This window comes from Coregonus clupeaformis, unplaced genomic scaffold (assembly GCF_020615455.1).
Source record: "Coregonus clupeaformis isolate EN_2021a unplaced genomic scaffold, ASM2061545v1 scaf1876, whole genome shotgun sequence".
Classification (NCBI taxonomy): Eukaryota; Metazoa; Chordata; class Actinopteri; order Salmoniformes; family Salmonidae; genus Coregonus; species Coregonus clupeaformis.
The window spans coordinates 8,644-35,700 of NW_025535330.1; the positions used below are offsets into that span (position 1 = coordinate 8,644).

Consider the following 27,057-nt stretch of genomic DNA (forward strand, 5'->3'; position numbering starts at 1 on the left):
GCTGTCAAGTCATTGTGGTTCTGAAATGATGGCGATACTTTTTTATAAGGCGTTTCATTGATCCGATTCCTTGTCAACTCGGTGTGTTAGAACTGATAGAACTATCAGCCTAAAGCCCAGTAGTTGAATTCCTTCATTCATGTTGTCTTCTGTTGGATGCTGCTGTCTGACGTAGCCTAGCCTATAGGTCTAGCCGGCTGTCAGCGTCCGTTAGGCTACGGGTTTCTACGAAGGAGGGTGTCACGGTAATACGTCGCTGTAATGGAAACACGGTGTCGGGGCGACTCTGGTGGCCAGCAGCTAGCCAGCTAGAGAAGACCTGACCCAGATCTCAAAATGTCGGAGACAGACAGCGCTCAGAGAGACCCAGGTTGGAGCTATACTCTATACTGTATAAAGGTTAGTGTAGGTGGGGGGAGTTGGAGAGGCCGGTGTGAGCTGAAGCCGCAGGGAGCCGGGGAAAATGGCGGCTGTGTGGTCGCTGGCTGGCCGCCAGACAGGTTAGGGCTGGAGGAACGGGTTCAGTCTGAATCATTATCTCTTTCACGTTTGTTTCATTTAAGGATGCTCTGATATGGGTTTATAGTTTCTTTACTTCCGTTGTGTGAGAGTGTCGGAGCGTAAGCCGTGTCGTTAGGACCTGTTGTAGTGTAACCGGAAGGATTCAGCACCACAGCAGCAGACAGCGACATCCAATAAAACACAACCTGGGGCAGATTCATTATGGAAACGTTTACCGTTTAAGAACCAAACAGAAGCAAACAGAGCAAAACTAGAGTTTTTAGTGGACAAATTCGGGTAGATCCTTCCCTGTTTTAGTTCCGTTTGCTCCCGTTTTAAGAAACGTTTTGCAACAGAATTGGCATGGCGTAATGAATACGCCCCAGAGAGCCTAGCGTTCGGTCCTGGTGAAAATAAAGAGTAAATCATTGGAAGAAGGCAAAGTCATTGTCACTAATATATTTCCACATCGCCATGTTTCAGTACTGTGATAAATGTTGGTTTGTTTAGCCCTGGTGGAGACGGGAGAGCAGTGACGTCATTATTGATGGACGGGCTTATTTTCCTCCCTGCATGTCACTGTACTTTTCAATAATAATTTAAATAGTAATAAGTTGACGTAAATGATTAGTCAGTAAGCCTTTGTTGGAGAGCTTTCAATGTCTGTGTTGAGTGGCGCCTGACAGTCCTGCTACAGTGGGGTTTTTCAGTCTGTGCATTGTGCTCTGTAGGAGCGGACACCAGGCTGAAGTTCACCATAGAACCTGCTCTGGGCAAGAACGGCTTCCAGCAGGTCAGTATGGTGGCGTCTCATCACATCTTTAGCTCAGTTTGAGGTGTGTTTCTGTGTATCTAATATTTATATGATGTCTGTCTAATGTGTGCATCTGATCTGTGTGACGTCTGTCTGTCTGTGTGTATCTGATCTGTGTGATGTCTGTCTGTCTGTGTATCTTATCTGGGTGATGTCTGTCTGTGTGTATCTGATCTGTGTGATGTCTGTCTGTCTGTGTGTATCTGATCTGTGTGACGTCTGTCTGTCTGTGTGCGTGACGTCTGTCTGTCTGTGTGTATCTGATCTGTGTGATGTCTGTCTGTCTGTGTGTATCTGATCTGTGTGACGTCTGTCTGTCTGTGTGTATCTGATCTGTGTGACGTCTGTCTGTCTGTGTGCATCTGATCTGTGTGATGTCCGTCTGTCTGTCTGTGTATCTGATCTGTGTGTGTTCTCTCCTTCCCAGTGGTATGATGCTCTGAAGGCTGTGGTCAGACTTCCTACCGGCATCCCTAAGGAGTGGAGGAAGAGGGTACGTCAAATATTAGTACTACTGATGTAACCGATGTGATCGTACTTTGTAAATCTCTTGCGTTGTGTTTATAAAGAAAGGACTGTCCAGCCAGCGATCCCCAGTTGATTGGTGTTTATTCTGACGATAGACACAAGGAAGGGTATTAGATGTGCAGGACAACAGTATGTTGATGGCTGTAGATTAGTCTGTTAGCATGGAAATAACTAACTAACTCTCTTACAGCAATAACATACAAAACTACATCCCAGGATGCCCTCCATTTTTTAGAATGGAAGTTTAATAGTCACATGTACAGGGTTGCCGGTGTAATTACACGGTACAGTGGAAATCTCCAAGCTCCGAGCTCCAACCATGCAGCTGAAATAAAACAATACATATAATAATAAAGAATGTAAATACATGTAAAATAGATACATATTACCAATGGGGTGGGGGCAGGGTACAGGGTGGGGGCAGGGTACAGGGTGGGGGGCAGGGTACATGTCCATTGGGGTGGGGGCAGGGTACAGGGTGGGGGCAGGGGTACAGGGTGGGGGCAGGGTACATGTCCATTGGGGTGGGGGCAGGGTACAGGGTGGGGGCAGGGTACATGTCCATTGGGGTGGGGGGCAGGGTACAGGGTGGGGGCAGGGTACATGTCCATTGGGGTGGGGGGCAGGGTACAGGGTGGGGGCAGGGTACATGTCCATTGGGGTGGGGGGCAGGGTACAGGGTGGGGGGCAGGGTACATGTCCATTGGGGTGGGGGCAGGGTACAGGGTGGGGGCAGGGTACATGTCCGTTGGGGTGGGGGGGCAGGGTACATGTCCGTTGGGGTGGGGGGGCAGGGTACATGTCCATTGGGGTGGGGGCAGGGTACATGTCCGTTGGGGTGGGGGCAGGAGCTTGATTAGATAGCGGACTAGTGGTGTCTATTCAGCAGCCTGATGGTCTGGGGGGTAGAACCAGCTGACTAGTGGTGTCTATTCAGCAGACTGATGGTCTGGGGGGTAGAACCAGCTGACTAGTGGTGTCTATTCAGCAGACTGATGGTCTGGGGGTAGAACCAGCTGACTAGTGGTGTCTATTCAGCAGACTGATGGTCTGGGGGGTAGAACCAGCTGACTAGTGGTGTCTATTCAGCAGACTGATGGTCTGGGGGTAGAACCAGCTGACTAGTGGTGTCTATTCAGCAGACTGATGGTCTGGGGGGTAGAACCAGCTGACTAGTGGTGTCTATTCAGCAGACTGATGGTCTGGGGGTAGAACCAGCTGACTAGTGGTGTCTATTCAGCAGCCTGATGGTCTGGGGGTAGAACCAGCTGACTAGTGGTGTCTATTCAGCAGACTGATGGTCTGGGGGGTAGAACCAGCTGACTAGTGGTGTCTATTCAGCAGACTGATGGTCTGGGGGGGTAGAACCAGCTGACTAGTGGTGTCTATTCAGCAGACTGATGGTCTGGGGGTAGAACCAGCTGACTAGTGGTGTCTATTCAGCAGACTGATGGTCTGGGGGGTAGAACCAGCTGACTAGTGGTGTCTATTCAGCAGACTGATGGTCTGGGGGTAGAACCAGCTGACTAGTGGTGTCTATTCAGCAGACTGATGGTCTGGGGGGTAGAACCAGCTGACTAGTGGTGTCTATTCAGCAGACTGATGGTCTGGGGGTAGAACCAGCTGACTAGTGGTGTCTATTCAGCAGACTGATGGTCTGGGGGTAGAACCAGCTGACTAGTGGTGTCTATTCAGCAGACTGATGGTAGAACCAGCTGACTAGTGGTGTCTATTCAGCAGACTGATGGTCTGGGGGTAGAACCAGCTGACTAGTGGTGTCTATTCAGCAGACTGATGGTCTGGGGGTAGAACCAGCTGACTAGTGGTGTCTATTCAGCAGACTGATGGTCTGGGGGTAGAACCAGCTGACTAGTGGTGTCTATTCAGCAGACTGATGGTCTGGGGAGTAGAACCAGCTGACTAGTGGTGTCTATTCAGCAGACTGATGGTCTGGGGGTAGAACCAGCTGACTAGTGGTGTCTATTCAGCAGACTAATGGTCTGGGGGTAGAACCAGCTGACTAGTGGTGTCTATTCAGCAGACTGATGGTCTGGGGGTAGAACCAGCTGACTAGTGGTGTCTATTCAGCAGACTGATGGTCTGGGGGGTAGAACCAGCTGACTAGTGGTGTCTATTCAGCAGACTGATGGTCTGGGGGTAGAACCAGCTGACTAGTGGTGTCTATTCAGCAGACTGATGGTCTGGGGGGTAGAACCAGCTGACTAGTGGTGTCTATTCAGCAGACTGATGGTCTGGGGGTAGAACCAGCTGACTAGTGGTGTCTATTCAGCAGACTGATGGTCTGGGGGGTAGAACCAGCTGACTAGTGGTGTCTATTCAGCAGACTGATGGTCTGGGGGGTAGAACCAGCTGACTAGTGGTGTCTATTCAGCAGACTGATGGTCTGGGGGTAGAACCAGCTGACTAGTGGTGTCTATTCAGCAGACTGATGGTCTGGGGGTAGAACCAGCTGACTAGTGGTGTCTATTCAGCAGACTGATGGTCTGGGGGTAGAACCAGCTGACTAGTGGTGTCTATTCAGCAGACTGATGGTCTGGGGGTAGAACCAGCTGACTAGTGGTGTCTATTCAGCAGACTGATGGTCTGGGGGTAGAACCAGCTGACTAGTGGTGTCTATTCAGCAGACTGATGGTCTGGGGGTAGAACCAGCTGACTAGTGGTGTCTATTCAGCAGACTGATGGTCTGGGGGTAGAACCAGCTGACTAGTGGTGTCTATTCAGCAGACTGATGGTCTGGGGGTAGAACCAGCTGACTAGTGGTGTCTATTCAGCAGACTGATGGTCTGGGGGGGGTAGAACCAGCTGACTAGTGGTGTCTCTTCAGCAGACTGATGGTCTGCGGGTAGAACCAGCTGACTAGTGGTGTCTATTCAGCAGACTGATGGTCTGGGGGGGTAGAACCAGCTGACTAGTGGTGTCTATTCAGCAGACTGATGGTCTGGGGGGTAGAACCAGCTGACTAGTGGTGTCTATTCAGCAGACTGATGGTCTGGGGGTAGAACCAGCTGACTAGTGGTGTCTATTCAGCAGACTGATGGTCTGGGGGGTAGAACCAGCTGACTAGTGGTGTCTATTCAGCAGACTGATGGTCTGGGGGTAGAACCAGCTGACTAGTGGTGTCTATTCAGCAGACTGATGGTCTGGGGGTAGAACCAGCTGACTAGTGGTGTCTATTCAGCAGACTGATGGTCTCGGGGTAGAACCAGCTGACTAGTGGTGTCTATTCAGCAGACTGATGGTCTGGGGGGTAGAACCAGCTGACTAGTGGTGTCTATTCAGCAGACTGATGGTCTGGGGGTAGAAACTATTGGCCAGTCCTGTACTGCCCAAGGGCAGGCGGTGTGTGCACCCAATGGTGTCCTGAAGGGCAGGCGGTGTGCGCACCCAATGGTGTCCTGAAGGGCAGGCGGTGTGCGCACCCAATGGTGTCCTGAAGGGCAGGCGGTGTGCGCACCCAATGGTGTCCTGAAGGGCAGGCAGGGTGCGCACCCAATGGTGTCCTGAAGGGCAGGCGGTGTGCGCACCCAATGGTGTCCTGAAGGGCAGGCGGTGTGTGCACCCAATGGTGTCCTGAAGGGCAGGCGGTGTGTGCACCCAATGGTGCGTTCGGCTGAGCGTAACACCCTTGCGGTCCGGGGCGGTGGAGTTGCCGTACCCCGGCTGTGATGCAGCCTGACAGTATGCTCTCGATGGTGCTCCTGTAGAACACTGAGGGACGAATTTCTTCACCACCTGAGGTTGGAGTCTCTGTTGTGCCTTCTTCTCCCCAGTGGTTTGACCAGTTCAGCTCCTCAGTCAACATCAGTCCTGACTTACCACTCCTGTATGTAGTAGATAAGTTGTGAAATATGTATTATTGAGGAGAACTTGTCAGGTAGTGACCAATACTAAGTTGTTTTTTCATGAGGCGATATACTGCCATCTGGTGGCGATATACTGCCATCTGGTGGTGACTAGAAACAATGGCATAATAGGAACTATTACAAGTTGATGGTAATTGAAAATAGATATTAGTGCTTGAAAAAGTACTTGAATGTCCTTGAATTTGACTTGCCAATGTCTGTACGGACGCACCCTTGTGGGGCCCCCGTGTTGAACATCAGTTTCGAGGAGGTAATGTTGCCTACCTTCACCACCAGGGGGTGGTCTGTCAGGAAGTCCAGGACCCAGTTGCATAAGGAGGAGTTCAGACCCAGGGCCGTTGAGCTTTGTAATGAGCTTGGAGAGCACTATGGTATTGAAGGCTGAGTTGTAGTCAATGAACAGTATCCTCATATATGCATTCCTTTTGTCCAGGTGGGTGAGGGCAGAGCGCAGTACAATGGCGATTACGTCGTCTGTAGCTCTGTCAGGGTGCTAGGTGAATTGGAGAGGGTTGAGCGTGTCGGGGAGGGAGGAGGTGATATGGACTTTGACTAGCCTCTCAAAGCACTTCATGATGACAGAAGTGAGAGCTACGGGTCGGTAGTCATTCAGTTCAGTTACTTTCCCTTCCTTGGGCAGGGGGATGACAGTGGACATCTTGAAGCAGGTGGAGATAACGGCCTGAGCTAGAGAGAGATTGAAAATGTCAGAGAACACAACAGCCAGCAGGTCTGCACATGCTCTGAGGGCGCTGCTAGGGATGCCGTCTGGTCCGGCAGCCTTGCGAGGGTTAACAAGTTTGAATGACTTCCATACGTCCTCCGTGGAGACCGTAAGGACATATCCTTCGTTGTCCTCAGCAGGAGAAAGAGGTGTTTAGCTCGTCTGGTAGGGCGGCGTTGGTGTCCGTGGCTGTTTTTTTTTGTAATCTGTGAACGTTAGGAGCCTGTTCCACATCCGACCCGCTGAGTTGCTCCTCCACTTTGTCTCTATACTTGTGTTTCACCATCTTGATCCATCTGTGTAAGTCCTATTTGTGCCGTTTAACCAAACTATTGTCCCTGGTCACCTTGCCCTGTCTATAAGCAGCATCTCTCTCCTTCAGTTTCCCTACAAGGCTGCTATCAATCCATGGTTTTTGATTCGGGCACGTTTTGAAAGAGACTATCGGTATCACGTCATCTATGCATTTTTTTGATGAATCCGGTAACTGAGTCGGCATATTCATTGATTTTATCCCGAGAGGCGACCCGTAACATAGAAAAACAGAGTATGTTGCAGAATCTGATGTCCCCCTGGAAGGAGGTCCTCACTCTGATCTGATGTCCCCCTGGAAGGAGATCCTCACTCTGATCTGATGTCTCTCTGGAAGGAGATCCTCACTCTGATCTGATGTCTCTCTGGAAGGAGATCCTCACTCTGATCTGATGTCTCTCTGGAAGGAGATCCTCACTCTGATCTGATGTCCCTCTGGAAGGAGATCCTCACTCTGATCTGATGTCCCTCTGGAAGGAGATCCTCACTCTGATCTGATGTCTCCCTGGAAGGAGGTCCTCACTCTGATCTGATGTCCCCCTGGAAGGAGATCCTCACTCTGATCTGATGTCTCTCTGGAAGGAGATCCTCACTCTGATCTGATGTCCCCCTGGAAGGAGGTCCTCACTCTGATCTGATGTCCCTCTGGAAGGAGATCCTCACTCTGATCTGATGTCCCTCTGGAAGGAGATCCTCACTCTGATCTGATGTCCCCCTGGAAGGAGATCCTCACTCTGATCTGATGTCCCCCTGGAAGGAGGTCCTCACTCTGATCTGATGTCTCTCTGGAAGGAGATCCTCACTCTGATCTGATGTCTCTCTGGAAGGAGATCCTCACTCTGATCTGATGTCTCCCTGGAAGGAGATCCTCACTCTGATCTGATGTCTCTCTGGAAGGAGGTCCTCACTCTGATCTGATGTCCCCCTGGAAGGAGGTCCTCACTCTGATCTGATGTCTCTCTGGAAGGAGGTCCTCACTCTGATCTGATGTCCCCCTGGAAGGAGATCCTCACTCTGATCTGATGTCTCTCTGGAAGGAGGTCCTCACTCTGATCTGATGTCCCCCTGGAAGGAGATCCTCACTCTGATCTGATGTCTCTCTGGAAGGAGGTCCTCACTCTGATCTGATGTCTCTCTGGAAGGAGGTCCTCACTCTGATCTGATGTCCCCCTGGAAGGAGGTCCTCACTCTGATCTGATGTCCCCCTGGAAGGAGGTCCTCACTCTGATCTGATGTCTCTCTGGAAGGAGATCCTCACTCTGATCTGATGTCCCCCTGGAAGGAGGTCCTCACTCTGATCTGATGTCCCTCTGGAAGGAGGTCCTCACTCTGATCTGATGTCCCCCTGGAAGGAGGTCCTCACTCTGATCTGATGTCCCCCTGGAAGGAGGTCCTCACTCTGATCTGATGTCCCCCTGGAAGGAGGTCCTCACTCTGATCTGATGTCTCCCTGGAAGGAGATCCTCACTCTGATCTGATGTCTCTCTGGAAGGAGGTCCTCACTCTGATCTGATGTCTCTCTGGAAGGAGGTCCTCACTCTGATCTGATGTCCCCCTGGAAGGAGATCCTCACTCTGATCTGATGTCTCTCTGGAAGGAGATCCTCACTCTGATCTGATGTCCCCCTGGAAGGAGGTCCTCACTCTGATCTGATGTCCCTCTGGAAGGAGATCCTCACTCTGATCTGATGTCCCTCTGGAAGGAGGTCCTCACTCTGATCTGATGTCTCTCTGGAAGGAGGTCCTCACTCTGATCTGATGTCCCTCTGGAAGGAGGTCCTCACTCTGATCTGATGTCCCTCTGGAAGGAGGTCCTCACTCTGATCTGATGTCCCTCTGGAAGGAGGTCCTCACTCTGATCTGATGTCTCTCTGGAAGGAGATCCTCACTCTGATCTGATGTCCCTCTGGAAGGAGGTCCTCACTCTGATCTGATGTCCCTCTGGAAGGAGATCCTCACTCTGATCTGATGTCTCTCTGGAAGGAGATCCTCACTCTGATCTGATGTCCCCCTGGAAGGAGATCCTCACTCTGATCTGATGTCTCTCTGGAAGGAGGTCCTCACTCTGATCTGATGTCTCTCTGGAAGGAGGTCCTCACTCTGATCTGATGTCCCCCTGGAAGGAGGTCCTCACTCTGATCTGATGTCCGCCTGGAAGGAGGTCCTCACTCTGATCTGATGTCTCTCTGGAAGGAGGTCCTCACTCTGATCTGATGTCTCTCTGGAAGGAGATCCTCACTCTGATCTGATGTCTCTCTGGAAGGAGATCCTCACTCTGATCTGATGTCTCTCTGGAAGGAGATCCTCACTCTGAGTTCACCAAGTTTATTCATTAATGATTGAACATTGGCTGCTGGGTAATGGAGGACTGGTTGCTGTAGTAGTATGCTGGGTAATGGAGGACTGGTTGCTCTAGTAGTATGCTGGGTAATGGAGGACTGGTTGCTGTAGTAGTATGCTGGGTAATGGAGGACTGGTTGCTGTAGTAGTATGCTGGGTAATGGAGGACTGGTTGCTGTAGTAGTATGCTGGGTAATGGAGGACTTGTTGCTGTAGTAGTATGCTGGGTAATGGAGGACTGGTTGCTCGGCATCTTCATTTCACTAAGACCCCGCCACGTCTGCCTCTATGTCGGCGTCTCCGCTTCCTTCTCTCCGGTAGGACTCCCAGGCAGCCCGGAGGTCTCACCGACGAGACTAGCCCACTGTTCTTCCGTCTCTGGGAATTGGGGAAGGTGGTGTGGGCAGTGAGTGCCCAGCGATTCATATTTCAGTAGTTCTGCCCGGGTGTAAGAAGTAATGCAGGAAACAAACTGAGGAAGAACATTTGAGAAAAACACTAGAAAAAGCAGAAACCTGCAGTGTTTTGTATCAGCTCGAGGCACGGCGCCATCTGTCGTCGCCATCTTACCACCAACTACACTGAACAAAAATATAAACATAGTGTTATTTCTCTCCAATGTTGTGCACAAATGTTTTTACATCCCTGTTAGTGAGCATTTCTCCTTTGCCAAGATAATCCATCCACCTGACAGGTGTGGCATATCAAGAAGCTGATTAAACAGCATGATCATTACACAGGTGCACCTTGGGCTGCGGACAATAAAAGGCCACTCTAAAATGTGCAGTTTTGTCACAACACAATGCCACAGATGTCTCAAGTTTTGAGGGAGCGTGCAATTGGCATGCTGACTGCAGGAATGTCCACCAGAACTGTTGCCAGAGAATTTAATGTTCATTTCTCTACACATCCGGCTTCTTTACCTGCGTGATCGTCTGAGACCAGCCACCCAGACAGCTGATGAAACTGAGGAGTATTTCTGTCTGTAATAAAGCCCTTTTGTGGGGAAAAACTCATTCTGATTGGCTGGACCTGGCTCCCCAGTGGGTGGGCCTGGATCCCAAGTGGGTGGGCCTATGCCCTCCCAGGCCAACCCATGGCTGTGCCTCTGCCCAGTCATGTGAAATCCACAGATTAGGCCCTAATTAATTTATTTCAATTGACTGATTTCCTTATATGAACTGTAACTCGTTGAAATTGTTGCATGTTACATTTAATATTTTTGTTCAGTGTATCTAACGGGTACCGTACACCTATACACGAAGTGTACAAAACATTAAGAGCACCTTCCTAATATTGAGTTGCACCCCCTTTTGACCAGATCTTGACACAAACCGGTGCACCTGGCACCTACTACCATACCCCGTTCAAAGGCTTAAATATTTTGTCTTTCCCGTTCACCCCCTGAATGGAACACATACACAATCCATGTCTCAATTGTCTCAAGGCTTAAACATCCTTCTTTAACCAGTCTCCTCCCCTTCATCTACACTGATTGAAGTGGATTTAACAGGTGACATCAATAAGGGATCATAGCTTTCACCTGGATTCACCTGGTCAGTCTGTCATGGAAAGAGCAGGTGTTCCTAATGTTTTGTCCACTCAGTGTATAATGCCTCTACTGTGTCTCCTCTGTAATGCCTCTCTACTGTGTCTCCTCTGTAATGCCTCTCTACTGTGTCTCCTCTGTAATGCCTCTCTACTGTGTCTCCTCTGTAATGCCTCTCTACTGTGTCTCCTCTGTAATGCCTCTCTACTGTGTCTCCTCTGTAATGCCTCTCTACTGTGTCTCCTCTGTAATGCCTCTCTACTGTGTCTCCTCTATAATGACTCTCTACTGTGTCTCCTCTGTAATGCCTCTCTACTGTGTCTCCTCTGTAATGCCTCTCTACTGTGTCTCCTCTGTAATGCCTCTCTACTGTGTCTCCTCTGTAATGCCTCTCTACTGTGTCTCCTCTGTAATGCCTCTCTACTGTGTCTCCTCTATAATGACTCTCTACTGTGTCTCCTCTGTAATGCCTCTCTACTGTGTCTCCTCTGTAATGCCTCTCTACTGTGTCTCCTCTGTAATGCCTCTCTACTGTGTCTCCTCTGTAATGCCTCTCTACTGTGTCTCCTCTGTAATGCCTCTCTACTGTGTCTCCTCTGTAATGCCTCTCTACTGTGTCTCCTCTGTAATGCCTCTTTACTGTGTCTCCTCTGTAATGCCTCTTTACTGTCTCTCCTCTATAATGACTCTCTACTGTGTCTCCTCTGTAATGCCTCTCTACTGTGTCTCCTCTGTAATGCCTCTCTACTGTGTCTCCTCTGTAATGCCTCTCTACTGTGTCTCCTCTGTAAGGACTAGTGTGTACAGTATATATGTGAATACTCTATATGTATGTGTTGTCCAGGTATGGCTGACTCTAGCTGATCAGTACCTCCACAGTATCTCTATCGACTGGGACAAAACTCTCCGCTTCGCTTTCAACGAACGCAGTAACCCTGACGATGACTCACTGGGCATCCAGATTGTTAAGGTAACACACAGACTAGTGTGTGTGTGTGTGTGTGTGTGTGTGTGTGTGTGTAGCAGGATATTTGTTCATGGCAGTGCGTCAGCTCTGAGTCCATCATGGAAAACAACTGATCTCTCCTTCCCTCCTTCCCTTGTCCAGACAGAACCATGAATTAGTGGGACAAAGTCCACACCCCTCTTCTCTCTCTCTCTCTCTCTCTCTCTCTCTCTCTCCCCTCTATCATCTCTCTCTCTCCTCTCCCTCTCTCCCCTCTATCATCTCTCTCTCTCCTCTCCCTCTCCCCTCTATCCCCTCTCTCTCCTCCCTCTCTCTCCTCTCCCTCTCTCTCCTCTATCATCTCTCCCTCTCCCTCTCTCCCCTCTATCCTCTCCCTCTCTCCCCTCTATCCTCTCTCTCTCCTCTCTCTCCTCCCTCTCTCTCCTCTCCCTCTCTCCCCTCTATCCTCTCTCTCTCCTCCCTCTCTCTCCTCCCTCTCTCTCCTCCCTCTCTCTCCTCTCTCTCCTCCCTCTCTCTCCTCTCTCTCCTCCCTCTCTATCCTCTCCCTCTCTCTCCTCTCCTCTCTCTCTCTCTCTCTCCTCCCTCTCTCTCCTCTATCATCTCTCTCTCTCTCTCCTCTCCCTCTCTCCCCTCTATCCTCTCTCTCCTCTATCCTCTCCCTCTCTCCTCTCCCTCTCTCTCCTCTCTCTCTCTCTCTCTCTCTCTCTCCTCTCCCTCTCTCCCCTCTATCCTCTCTCTCTCCTCCCTCTCCTCCCTCTCTCTCCTCCTCTCTCTCCTCCTCTCTCTCTCCTCCTCTCTCTCTCCTCCCTCTCTCTCCTCTCCCTCTCTCTCCTCTCCTCTCTCCTCTCTCTCTCTCCTCCCTCTCTCTCCTCTATCATCTCTCTCTCTCTCCTCTCCATCTCTCCCCTCTATCCTCTCTCTCCTCTATCCTCTCCCTCTCTCCTCTCCCTCTCTCTCCTCTCTCTCTCTCTCTCCCTCTCTCCCCTCTATCCTCTCTCTCTCCTCCCTCTCTCTCCTCCCTCTCTCCTCTCCCTCTCCTCCCTCTCTCTCCTCCTCTCTCTCTCCTCCCTCTCTCTCTCCTCCCTCTTGCTTCTCTCTCTCCCCCCTCTCTCTCTTCTCTCTCTCTTCTCTCTCTCCTCTCTCCTCTCCCTCTATCCCCTCTCTCTCCTCTCTCTCTCTCTGTCCTCTCTCTCCTCTCTCTGTCCTCTCTCTCTCTCCTCTCTCTCTCTGTCCTCTCTCTCTCCTCTCTCTCTCTCTCTCTCTCTCCTCTCTCTCTGTCCTCTCCTCTCTCCCCTCTCTCTCCTCTCTCTCTCTCCTCCCTCTCTCTCTTCTCTCTCTCCTCCCTCTCTCCTCTCTCTGTCCACTCTCTCTGTCCTCTCCTCTCTCTCTCTCCTCTCTCCCCTCTCTCTCTCCCCTCTCTCTTCCCTCTCTCTCTCCCCTCTCTCTGTCCTCTCTTCTCTATCTCCTCTCTCTCTGTCCTCTCCTCTCTCCTCTCTCTCTGTCCTCTCCTCTCTCTGTCCTCTCTCTCTCTCTCTCTCTCTCTCTCTCCTCTCTCTCTCTCCTCTCTCTCTCTCTCTGTCCTCTCTCCTCTCTCTCTGTCCTCTCTCCTCTCTCCCCTCTCTCTGTCCTCTCTCTCTCCTCTCTCTCTGTCCTCTCTCCCCTCTCCCCTCTCCCTCTCCCCTCTCCCCTCTCCCCTCTCCCCTCTCCCCTCTCCTCTCTCTCTCCCCTCTCTCTCTCTCCTCTCTTCTCACCTCTCTCTGTCTTCTCTCTCTCTCGCTCTCTCCTCTCCTCTCTCTCTCTCTGTCCTCTCTCTCTGTCCTCTCTCTCGTCTCTATTCTCCTCCCTCTCTCTCCTCTCTCTGTCCTCTCATCTCTCTCCTCTCTTCTCTCCTCTCTCTGTCCTCTCTCCTCTCTTCTCTCTCTGTCCTCTCTCTCTCCTCTCTTCTCTATTCTCTCTCTCCTCCCTCTCTCTCCTCTCTTCTCTATTCTCTCTCCCCTCTCTTCTCTCTTCTCTCTTCTCTTCTCTCCTCTCTCTGTCCCTCTCTCTCTCTCTCTGTCCTCTCTCTCTCTCCTCTCTTCTATATTCTCTCTCTCCTCCCTCTCTCTCCTCTCTCTCTGTCCTCTCTCCCTCCCTCTCCCTCTCTCTCTCCTCTCTCCTCTCTCTCTCTCTCTCTCACTCCCTCTCTCCCCTCTCTCGCCTCTCTCGCTCTCCTCTCTCTGTCCTCTCTCTCCTCTCCTCTCTCTGTCCTCTCTCCTCTCTCCTCTCTCCTCTCGCTCTCTGTCCTCTCTCTCTCTCTCTCTCTCTCTCTCTCTCTCTCTCTCTCTCCTCTCTCTCCTCTTCTCTCTCTCTCTCTCGCTCTCTCCTCTCCTCTCTCTCCTCTCTCTCCTCTCTGTCCTCTCTTCTTTCTCTACTCTCTCCTCTCTCTGTCCTCTCTTCTTTCTCTACTCTGTCCTCTCTTCTTTCTCTACTCTCTCCTCTCTCTGTCCTCTCTCTCCTCTCTTCTCTCTCTTCTCTCTCCTCTCTCTCCTCTCTTCTCTCTCTCCTCTCTCTCCTCCCTCTCTCCTCTTTCTCCTCTCTTCTCTCTCTCCCTCTCTCTCCCTCTCTGTCCTCTCCTCTCTCCCCTCTCTCCTCTCTGTCCTCTCCTCATTCCCCCTCTCACATACTTTTTATGTCCCTAATTCACACTGTAAAACTGTGTGTTGTAGTCATTAAAAGCTATCCCCTGGTATGGATGAATAAAGTATTCTTCGTCTTCACTAGGACCTGCACAGGACAGGTTGTAGTTCATACTCCGGCCAGGAGGGGGAGCAGGACAGGGTGGTGCTGAAGAGAGTACTCTTGGCGTATGCTCGCTGGAATAAGGCTGTAGGATACTGTCAGGGCTTCAACGTACTGGCAGCTCTCATACTGGAGGTTACAGAGGGCAACGAGAGCCATGCACTCAAGGTACACACACACACTAACACTGCTCTGAAAGGGATTGATTTATCTGTTCTACTAATTGTCATTGATCCTCTCTCCTCCAGGTGATGATCTACCTGATAGACAAGGTGCTACCAGAGAGTTATTTTGCCAACAACCTGCGTTCTCTGTCTGTGGACATGGCTGTGTTTAGAGATCTCCTGAGGATGAAGCTCCCTCGTCTCTCACAGCACCTACACCACCTGCAGAAGACTGCTAATAGAGAGGCTGGAGGTGGGTCTGTCTGCCTGTCTGTCTGTCTGCCTGTCTGCCTGCCTGCCTGCCTGCCTGCCTGTCTGCCTGCCTGGCGTTGTGTGTGTGTTAGACAGCTACAAGCCCCCTGACTAACGCCAGCGTGTTTGTGTCTTACAGGCAGCTACGAGCCTCCTCTGACCAACGTATTCATGATGCAGTGGTTTCTGACCATGTTTGCTACCTGCCTGCCCCCCAACACCGTACTAAAGATCTGGGATTCTGTGTTCTTCGACGGCTCTGAGGTTCTACTGAGAGTAGCTCTGGCTATCTGGTCTCACCTGGGGGAGTGAGTTCACTACCCCTAACCCCTACACACTATAACCCTAACTCTGGCTGTCTGGTCTCACCTGGGGGAGTGAGTTCACTACCCCTAACCCCTACACACTATAACCCTAACTCTGGCTATCTGGTCTCACCTGGGGGAGTGAGTTCACTACCCCTAACCCCTACATACTATAACCCTAACTCTGGCTATCTGGTCTCACCTGGGGGAGTGAGTTCACTACCCCTAACCCCTACACACTATAACCATAACTCTGGCTATCTGGTCTCACCTGGGGGAGTGAGTTCACTACCCCTAACCCCTACACACTATAACCCTAACTCTGGCTATCTGGTCTCACCTGGGGGGAGTGAGTTCACTACCCCTAACCCCTACACACTATAACCCTAACTCTGGCTATCTGGTCTCACCTGGGGGAGTGAGTTCACTACCCCTAACCCCTACACACTATAACCATAACTCTGGCTGTCTGGTCTCACCTGGGGGAGTGAGTTCACTACCCCTAACCCCTACACACTATAACCATAACTCTGGCTGTCTGGTCTCACCTGGGGGAGTGAGTTCACTACCCCTAACCCCTACATACGAACCCTAACCCCTACATACGAACCCTAACCCTCTCCCTGTGTCCTCCATCTCTCTCCAGGCGTATAGAGAACTGTCAGACAGCAGACCACTTCTACAGCACCATGGGCTGGATCACTCAGGAGATGCTGGAGAACAGCCTCGTAGACTGTAGCCACCTCATGCAGGTAAGAGATGCTGGAGAACAGCCTCGTAGACTGTAGCCACCTCATGCAGGTAAGAGATGCTGGAGAACAGCCTCGTAGACTGTAGCCACCTCATGCAGGTAGGAGATGTTGGAGAACAGCCTCGTAGACTGTAGCCACCTCATGCAGGTAAGAGATGCTGGAGAACAGCCTCGTAGACTGTAGCCGCCTCGTGCAGGTAAGAGATGCTGGAGAACAGCCTCGTAGACTGTAGCCGCCTCATGCAGGTAGGAGATGCTGGAGAACAGCCTCGTAGACTGTAGCCGCCTCATACAGGTAGGAGATGCTGGAGAACAGCCTCGTAGACTGTAGCCACCTCATGCAGGTAGGAGATGCTGGAGAACAGCCTCGTAGACTGTAGCTACCTCATGCAGGTAGGAGATGCTGGAGAACAGCCTCGTAGACTGTAACCGCCTCATGCAGGTAAGAGATGCTGGAGAACAGCCTCGTAGACTGTATTGTCCTCATGCAGGTAAGAGATGTTGGAGAACAGCCTCGTAGACTGTAGCCACCTCATGCAGGTAAGAGATGCTGGAGAACAGCCTCGTAGACTGTAGCCACCTCATGCAGGTAGGAGATGTTGGAGAACAGCCTCGTAGACTGTCGCCACCTCATGCAGGTAGGAGATGCTGGAGAACAGCCTCGTAGACTGTAACCACCTCATGCAGGTAAGAGATGCTGGAGAACAGCCTCGTAGACTGTAGCCACCTCATGCAGGTAAGAGATGCTGGAGAACAGCCTCGTAGACTGTAGCCACCTCATGCAGGTAAGAGATGTTGAACAGCCTCGTAGACTGTAGTCACCTCATGCAGGTAAGAGATGCTGGAGAACAGCCTCGTAGACTGTCGCCACCTCATGCAGGTAGGAGATGTTGGAGAACAGCCTCGTAGACTGTCGCCACCTCATGCAGGTAGGAGATGCTGGAGAACAGCCTCGTAGACTGTAACCACCTCATGCAGGTAAGAGATGCTGGAGAACAGCCTCGTAGACTGTAGCCACCTCATGCAGGTAAGAGATGCTGGAGGACAGCCTCGTAGACTGTAGCCACCTCATGCAGGTAAGAGATGTTGAACAGCCTCGTAGACTGTAGTCACCTCATGCAGGTAAGATATGCTGGAGAACAGCCTCATAGACTGTAGCCACCTCATGCAGGTAAGAGATGCTGGAGAACAGCCTCGTAGACTGTAGCCACCTCATGCAGGTAAGAGATGCTGGAGAACAGCCTCGTAGACTGTAGCCACCTCATGCAGGTAAGAGATGCTGGAGAACAGCCTCGTAGACTGTAACCACCTCATGCAGGTAAGAGATGCTGGAGAACAGCCTCGTAGACTGTAGCTACCTCATGCAGGTAAGAGATGTTGGAGAACAGCCTCGTAGACTGTAACCACCTCATGCAGGTAAGAGATGGAGAACAGCCTCGTAGACTGTAACCACCTCATGCAGGTAAGAGATGGAGAACAGCCTCGTAGACTGTAGCCACCTCATGCAGGTAAGAGATGTTGAACAGCCTCGTAGACTGTAGTCACCTCATGCAGGTAAGAGATGCTGGAGAACAGCCTCGTAGACTGTAGCCACCTCATGCAGGTAAGAGATGCTGGAGAACAGCCTCGTAGACTGTAGCCACCTCATGCAGGTAAGAGATGCTGGAGAACAGCCTCGTAGACTGTAGCCACCTCATGCAGGTAAGAGATGTTGGAGAACAGCCTCGTAGACTGTAGCCACCTCATGCAGGTAGGAGATGTTGGAGAACAGCCTCGTAGACTGTCGCCACCTCATGCAGGTAGGAGATGCTGGAGAACAGCCTCGTAGACTGTAGCCACCTCATGCAGGTAAGAGATGCTGGAGAACAGCCTCGTAGACTGTAGCCACCTCATGCAGGTAAGAGATGTTGAACAGCCTTGTAGACTGTAGTCACCTCATGCAGGTAAGAGATGCTGGAGAACAGCCTCGTAGACTGTAGCCACCTCATGCAGGTAAGAGATGCTGGAGAACAGCCTCGTAGACTGTAGCCACCTCATGCAGGTAAGAGATGCTGGAGAACAGCCTCGTAGACTGTAGCCACCTCATGCAGGTAAGAGATGTTGGAGAACAGCCTCGTAGACTGTAGCCACCTCATGCAGGTAAGAGATGCTGGAGAACAGCCTCGTAGACTGTAGCCACCTCATGCAGGTAAGAGATGTTGGAGAACAGCCTCGTAGACTGTAGCCACCTCATGCAGGTAAGAGATGTTGAACAGCCTCGTAGACTGTAGTCACCTCATGCAGGTAAGAGATGCTGGAGAACAGCCTCGTAGACTGTAGCCACCTCATGCAGGTAAGAGATGTTGGAGAACAGCCTCGTAGACTGTAGCCACCTCATGCAGGTAAGAGATGTTGGAGAACAGCCTCGTAGACTGTATTGTCCTCATGCAGGTAAGAGATGTTGGAGAACAGCCTCGTAGACTGTATTGTCCTCATGCAGGTAAGAGATGTTGGAGAACAGCCTTGTAGACTGTAGCCGCCTCATGCAGGTAAGAGATGTTGGAGAACAGCCTCGTAGACTGTAGCCGCCTCATGCAGGTAAGAGATGCTGGAGAACAGCCTCGTAGACTGTAGCCACCTCATGCAGGTAAGAGATGTTGGAGAACAGCCTCGTAGACTGTAGCCACCTCATGCAGGTAAGAGATGTTGGAGAACAGCCTCGTAGACTGTATTGTCCTCATGCAGGTAAGAGATGTTGGAGAACAGCCTCGTAGACTGTAGCCGCCTCATGCAGGTAAGAGATGTTGGAGAACAGCCTCGTAGACTGTAGCCGCCTCATGCAGGTAAGAGATGTTGGAGAACAGTCTCGTAGACTGTAGCCGCCTCATGCAGGTAAGAGATGCTGGAGAACAGCATCGTAGACTGTAGCCACCTCATGCAGGTAAGAGATGCTGGAGAACAGCCTCGTAGACTGTAGCCACCTCATGCAGGTAAGAGATGCTGGAGAACAGCCTCGTAGACTGTAGCCACCTCATGCAGGTAAGAGATGTTGGAGAACAGCCTCGTAGACTGTAGCCACCTCATGCAGGTAAGAGATGTTGGAGAACAGCCTCGTAGACTGTAGCCACCTCATGCAGGTAAGAGATGTTGGAGAACAGCCTCGTAGACTGTATTGTCCTCATGCAGGTAAGAGATGTTGGAGAACAGCCTCGTAGACTGTATTGTCCTCATGCAGGTAAGAGATGTTGGAGAACAGCCTCGTAGACTGTATTGTCCTCATGCAGGTAAGAGATGTTGGAGAACAGCCTCGTAGACTGTTGTCCTCATGCAGGTAAGAGATGTTGGAGAACAGCCTCGTAGACTGTATTGTCCTCATGCAGGTAAGAGATGTTGGAGAACAGCCTCGTAGACTGTAGCCACCTCATGCAGGTAAGAGATGTTGGAGAACAGCCTCGTAGACTGTAGCCACCTCATGCAGGTAAGAGATGCTGGAGAACAGCCTCGTAGACTGTTGCCACCTCATGCAGGTAAGAGATGTTGGAGAACAGCCTCGTAGACTGTATTGTCCTCATGCAGGTAAGAGATGTTGGAGAACAGCCTCGTAGACTGTAGCCACCTCATGCAGGTAAGAGATGTTGGAGAACAGCCTCGTAGACTGTAGCCACCTCATGCAGGTAAGAGATGTTGGAGAACAGCCTCGTAGACTGTAGCCACCTCATGCAGGTAAGAGATGCTGGAGAACAGCCTCGTAGACTGTTGCCACCTCATGCAGGTAAGAGATGTTGGAGAACAGCCTCGTAGACTGTATTGTCCTCATGCAGGTAAGAGATGCTGGAGAACAGCCTCGTAGACTGTAGCTACCTCATGCAGGTAAGAGATGTTGGAGAACAGCCTCGTAGACTGTAGCCGCCTCATGCAGGTAAGAGATGAATAAAAACCTTTATTTACATCCACAAATCCCATTCAAAATGCATGGACATGATAATGGAGAAAAAGCACTTTCTCCTCCTCTGTTTCCAAACTGCTTAAGCTGACACCCTGATCTCTCCTCTCCTCTCCTCTCCTCTCCTCTCCTCTCCTCTCCTCTCCTCTCCTCTCCTCTCCTCTCCTCTCCTCTCCTCTCCTCTCCCTCTCCTCTCCTCTCCTCTCCTCCTCCTCCTCCTCCTCCTCCTCCTCCTCCTCCTCCTCCTCCTCCTCCTCCTCCTCCTCCTCTCCTCTCTCCAGACAGTGTACTCCATGGCAGTGTTTCCATTCCCTCAGCTGGCTGAACTCAGAGAGAAATACACCTACAACATCACCCCCTTCCCCACCTCCAACCCTAACGGCAGGTTGGTGCATGTCCTATAGTGTGTCTAGCGGCTTGTATCTAGAGGTCATGTAGTGTATCTACAGCCAGGTCTAGTCATGACATACTGGTCTAGTCTTGACATACTGGTCTAGTCTTGACATACTGGTCTAGTCTTGACATACTGGTCTAGTCTTGACATACTGGTCTAGTCATGACATACTGGTCTAGTCTTGACATACTGGTCTAGTCATGACATACTGGTCTAGTCTTGACATACTGGTCTAGTCTTGACATACTGGTCTAGTCTTGACATACTGGTCTAGTCATGACATACTGGTCTAGTCTTGACATACTGGTCTAGTCATGACATACTGGTCTAGTCATGACATACTGGTCTAGTCTTGACATACTGGTCTAGTCATGACATACTGGTCTAGTCTTGACATACTGGTCTAGTCATGACATACTGGTCTAGTCTTGACATACTGGTCTAGTCTTGACATACTGGTCTAGTCATGACATACTGGTCTAGTCTTGACATACTGGTCTAGTCTTGACATACTGGTCTAGTCATGACATACTGGTCTGGCTGTCAGAGTGAAGGATGACTAGTGGCTGTCAGAGAGATGGATGACTAGTGGCTGTCAGTAGAGAGAGATGGATGCCAGACTGGAGTGGCATCTGAAGAACCCAAACCACACTGAGCTATAGTGGGCAGGCGATGGTGATATTGGTGGTGGTGGTGATGTTACTGTATTCCAGTGGTGGTCTCTGGGGCTGGGAGGATGATGATGATGATGTTACTGTATTCCAGTGGTGGTCTCTGGGGCTGGGAGGAGGATGATGATGTTACTGTATTCCAGTGGTGGTCTCTGGGGCTGGGAGAGTGATGATGTTACTGTATTCCAGTGGTGGTCTCTGGGGCTGGGAGAGTGATGATGATGATGTTACTGTATTCCAGTGGAGGTCTCTGGGGCTGGGAGAGTGATGATGATGATGTTACTGTATTCCAGTGGAGGTCTCTGGGGCTGGGAGAGTGATGATGATGATGTTACTGTATTCCAGTGGTGGTCTCTGGGGCTGGGAGAGTGATGATGATGAGGATTTTACTGTATTCCAGTGGTGGTCTCTGGGGCTGGGAGAGTGATGATGATAATGTTACTGTATTCCAGTGGTGGTGATGATGTTACTGTATTCCAGTGGTGGTCTCTGGGGCTGGGAGAGTGATGATGATGATGTTACTGTATTCCAGTGGTGGTCTAGGTGACTGGGAAGGTGATGAAGATGTTGAAGATGATGAAGATGCAGTGGTGACAGCAGCGTTGGGGTGTTTGGGCCCACTGGGGGGGCTGTTAGCTCCAGAACTACAGCGGTACCAGAGACACATCAAAGGTTGGTCTGACCCCTGACCTCTTTACCCTTAACCCTTACCTATTTATCAAATCAAATGTTATTTGTCACATACACGTGTTTAGCAGATGTTAGAGCGGGTGTAGCGAAATGCTTGTGCTTCTAGCTCCGACAGTGCAGTAATATCTAACAATTTCACAACATATCCCCAATACACACAAAACTAGTAAGGAATGGGATTTAAGAATATATATATATATATATATGGACGAGCAATGACAGAGCGGCTTGGTCCTGTATCATGTAGAGGACCCGTCAGGAAGCATTTCACTGTTATATATATATATGGCCAAGCAATGACAGAGCGGCTTGGTCCTGCATCATGTAGAGGACCCGTCAGGAAGCATTTCACTGTTATATATATATGGACGAGCAATGACAGAGCGGCTTGGTCCTGCATCATGTAGAGGACCCGTCAGGAAGCATTTCACTGTTATATATATATGGACGAGCAATGACAGAGCGGCTTGGTCCTGTATCATGTAGAGGACCCGTCAGGAAGCATTTCACTGTTATATATATATATGGCCAAGCAATGACAGAGCGGCTTGGTCCTGTATCATGCAGAGGACCCGTCAGGAAGCATTTCACTGTTATATATATATATATGGCCAAGCAATGACAGAGCGGCTTGGTCCTGCATCATGTAGAGGACCCGTCAGGAAGCATTTCACTGTTATATATATATGGCCGAGCAATGACAGAGCGGCTTGGTCCTGTATCATGTAGAGGACCCGTCAGGAAGCATTTCACTGTTATATATATATATGGCCAAGCAATGACAGAGCGGCTTGGTCCTGTATCATGTAGAGGACCCGTCAGGAAGCATTTCACTGTTATATATATGGCCAAGCAATGACAGAGCGGCTTGGTCCTGTATCATGTAGAGGACCCGTCAGGAAGCATTTCACTGTTATATATATATATGGCCGAGCAATGACAGAGCGGCTTGGTCCTGCATCATGTAGAGGACCCGTCAGGAAGCATTTCACTGTTATATATATATATGGCCAAGCAATGACAGAGCGGCTTGGTCCTGTATCATGCAGAGGACCCGTCAGGAAGCATTTCACTGTTATATATATATGGCCAAGCAATGACAGAGCGGCTTGGTCCTGCATCATGTAGAGGACCCGTCAGGAAGCATTTCACTGTTATATATATGGACGAGCAATGACAGAGCGGCTTGGTCCTGTATCATGTAGAGGACCCGTCAGGAAGCATTTCACTGTTATATATATATATATGGCCAAGCAATGACAGAGCGGCTTGGTCCTGTATCATGTAGAGGACCCGTCAGGAAGCATTTCACTGTTATATATATATGGACGAGCAATGACAGAGCGGCTTGGTCCTGTATCATGTAGAGGACCCGTCAGGGAAGCATTTCACTGTTATATATATATGGACGAGCAATGACAGAGCGGCTTGGTCCTGCATCATGTAGAGGACCCGTCAGGAAGCATTTCACTGTTATATATATATGGCCAAGCAATGACAGAGCGGCTTGGTCCTGTATCATGTAGAGGACCCGTCAGGAAGCATTTCACTGTTATATATATATATGGACGAGCAATGACAGAGCGGCTTGGTCCTGCATCATGTAGAGGACCCGTCAGGAAGCATTTCACTGTTATATATATATATGGCCAAGCAATGACAGAGCGGCTTGGTCCTGTATCATGCAGAGGACCCGTCAGGAAGCATTTCACTGTTATATATATATGGCCAAGCAATGACAGAGCGGCTTGGTCCTGCATCATGTAGAGGACCCGTCAGGAAGCATTTCACTGTTATATATATATGGACGAGCAATGACAGAGCGGCTTGGTCCTGTATCATGTAGAGGACCCGTCAGGAAGCATTTCACTGTTATATATATATATATGGCCAAGCAATGACAGAGCGGCTTGGTCCTGTATCATGTAGAGGACCCGTCAGGAAGCATTTCACTGTTATATATATATGGACGAGCAATGACAGAGCGGCTTGGTCCTGTATCATGTAGAGGACCCGTCAGGGAAGCATTTCACTGTTATATATATATGGACGAGCAATGACAGAGCGGCTTGGTCCTGCATCATGTAGAGGACCCGTCAGGAAGCATTTCACTGTATATATATATGGCCAAGCAATGACAGAGCGGCTTGGTCCTGCATCATGTAGAGGACCCGTCAGGAAGCATTTCACTGTTATATATATATGGACGAGCAATGACAGAGCGGCTTGGTCCTGCATCATGTAGAGGACCCGTCAGGAAGCATTTCACTGTTATATATATATGGCCAAGCAATGACAGAGCGGCTTGGTCCTGCATCATGTAGAGGACCCGTCAGGAAGCATTTCACTGTTATATATATATGGCCAAGCAATGACAGAGCGGCTTGGTCCTGTATCATGTAGAGGACCCGTCAGGAAGCATTTCACTGTTATATATATATATGGCCAAGCAATGACAGAGCGGCTTGGTCCTGTATCATGTAGAGGACCCGTCAGGAAGCATTTCACTGTTATATATATATATGGACGAGCAATGACAGAGCGGCTTGGTCCTGCATCATGTAGAGGACCCGTCAGGAAGCATTTCACTGTTATATATATATGGCCAAGCAATGACAGAGCGGCTTGGTCCTGCATCATGTAGAGGACCCGTCAGGAAGCATTTCACTGTTATATATATATATGGACGAGCAATGACAGAGCGGCTTGGTCCTGCATCATGTAGAGGACCCGTCAGGAAGCATTTCACTGTTATATATATATATGGCCAAGCAATGACAGAGCGGCTTGGTCCTGTATCATGTAGAGGACCCGTCAGGAAGCATTTCACTGTTATATATATATGGCCAAGCAATGACAGAGCGGCTTGGTCCTGCATCATGTAGAGGACCCGTCAGGAAGCATTTCACTGTTATATATATATATATGGCCAAGCAATGACAGAGCGGCTTGGTCCTGTATCATGTAGAGGACCCGTCAGGAAGCATTTCACTGTTATATATATATGGCCAAGCAATGACAGAGCGGCTTGGTCCTGTATCATGTAGAGGACCCGTCAGGAAGCATTTCACTGTTATATATATGGCCGAGCAATGACAGAGCGGCTTGGTCCTGCATCATGTAGAGGACCCGTCAGGAAGCATTTCACTGTTATATATATATATGGCCAAGCAATGACAGAGCGGCTTGGTCCTGCATCATGTAGAGGACCCGTCAGGAAGCATTTCACTGTTATATATATATGGACGAGCAATGACAGAGCGGCTTGGTCCTGCATCATGTAGAGGACCCGTCAGGAAGCATTTCACTGTTATATATATATGGCCAAGCAATGACAGAGCGGCTTGGTCCTGTATCATGTAGAGGACCCGTCAGGAAGCATTTCACTGTTATATATATATGGCCAAGCAATGACAGAGCGGCTTGGTCCTGTATCATGTAGAGGACCCGTCAGGAAGCATTTCACTGTTATATATATATGGACGAGCAATGACAGAGCGGCTTGGTCCTGTATCATGTAGAGGACCCGTCAGGAAGCATTTCACTGTTATATATATATATATATGGCCAAGCAATGACAGAGCGGCTTGGTCCTGTATCATGTAGAGGACCCGTCAGGAAGCATTTCACTGTTATATATATATGGCCAAGCAATGACAGAGCGGCTTGGTCCTGCATCATGTAGAGGACCCGTCAGGAAGCATTTCACTGTTATATATATATGGCCAAGCAATGACAGAGCGGCTTGGTCCTGCATCATGTAGAGGACCCGTCAGGAAGCATTTCACTGTTATATATATATGGCCAAGCAATGACAGAGCGGCTTGGTCCTGTATCATGTAGAGGACCCGTCAGGAAGCATTTCACTGTTATATATATATGGACGAGCAATGACAGAGCGGCTTGGTCCTGTATCATGTAGAGGACCCGTCAGGAAGCATTTCACTGTTATATATATATGGCCAAGCAATGACAGAGCGGCTTGGTCCTGTATCATGTAGAGGACCCGTCAGGAAGCGTTTCACTGTTATATATATATGGCCAAGCAATGACAGAGCGGCTTGGTCCTGTATCATGTAGAGGACCCGTCAGGAAGCATTTCACTGTTATATATATATGGACGAGCAATGACAGAGCGGCTTGGTCCTGTATCATGTAGAGGACCCGTCAGGAAGCATTTCACTGTTATATATATATATGGACGAGCAATGACAGAGCGGCTTGGTCCTGTATCATGTAGAGGACCCGTCAGGAAGCATTTCACTGTTATATATATATATATGGACGAGCAATGACAGAGCGGCTTGGTCCTGTATCATGTAGAGGACCCGTCAGGAAGCATTTCACTGTTATATATATATGGACGAGCAATGACAGAGCGGCTTGGTCCTGTATCATGTAGAGGACCCGTCAGGAAGCATTTCACTGTTATATATATATATGGACGAGCAATGACAGAGCGGCTTGGTCCTGCATCATGTAGAGGACCCGTCAGGAAGCGTTTCACTGTTATATATATATGGCCAAGCAATGACAGAGCGGCTTGGTCCTGTATCATGTAGAGGACCCGTCAGGAAGCATTTCACTGTTATATATATATGGCCGAGCAATGACAGAGCGGCTTGGTCCTGTATCATGTAGAGGACCCGTCAGGAAGCGTTTCACTGTTAGTCTACTCCCGTTGTTTACCAAGCATGTGACAGATAACATTTGATTCTCATCAAGGGTTAATGTTTGTACCCATTTTAGTTCTTTAGTCTAAACTCTGTTAGCACCCAGACACCACTTCTGAGAGGGACTGGAATCCAATCTGTCATTTAAATGTGGAATGCTAGTAAGCCAGTTAGACGTCCAGGAAACTGGACCCAGTGTGTATATACACTATACACAGTGCATTCGGAAAGTATTCAGACCCCTTGACGTTTTTCCACATTTTGTTACGTTACAGCATTATTCTAAAATTGATTAAATAGTTTTTTTCCCTCATCAATCTACACAAAATACCCCATAATGACGAAGCAAAAACAGGTTTGTAGAAATGTTTGCTAATGTATGTTAAAAAAAAACTAGCTATTTTCAGGTCTCTCCAGAGATGTTAAATCGGGTTCAAGTCCGGGCTCTGGCTGGGCCACTCAAGGACATTCAGAGACTTGTCCCGAAGCCACTCCTGTGTTGTCTTGGCTGTGTGCTTAGGGTCGTTGTCCTGTTGGAAGTTGAACCTTCACCCCAGTCTTCACCCCTCACCTCAGTCTCCCAGTCCCTGCCGCTGAAAAACATCCCTACAGCATTGGACACGCCTTTCCAAATCATGTCCAATCAATAGAATTTACCACAGGTGGACTCTAATCAAGTTGTAGAAACATCTCAAGGATGATCAATGGAAACAGGATACACCAGAGCTCAATTTCGAGTCTCATAGCAAAGGGTCTGAATACTTATGTAAAATAAGGTATTTCTGTTTTGTTTTTTTCAAAAAACCTGTTTTCGCTTTGTCATTATGGGGTATTGTGTG

General features: G+C 49.7%; 1 protein-coding gene across 2 annotated transcripts in view; it reads left to right on the plus strand.

Moving 5' to 3' along the window:
• Positions 1-1,232: 1,232 nt before the first annotated feature.
• LOC121558506 (TBC1 domain family member 30) overlaps positions 1,233-27,057 on the plus strand; it is a gene marked incomplete at its 5' end in the record, with an annotated part of 36,395 nt that continues 10,570 nt past the window's right edge. For both annotated transcript variants that reach the window (XM_045218888.1, XM_045218889.1), the window contains 9 exon segments: positions 1,233-1,294; positions 1,743-1,808; positions 11,496-11,621; positions 14,379-14,564; positions 14,645-14,813; positions 14,952-15,120; positions 15,764-15,869; positions 20,072-20,175; positions 21,388-21,527. In XM_045218888.1, the coding sequence (XP_045074823.1) occupies positions 1,233-1,294; positions 1,743-1,808; positions 11,496-11,621; positions 14,379-14,564; positions 14,645-14,813; positions 14,952-15,120; positions 15,764-15,869; positions 20,072-20,175; positions 21,388-21,527 (1,128 nt within the window).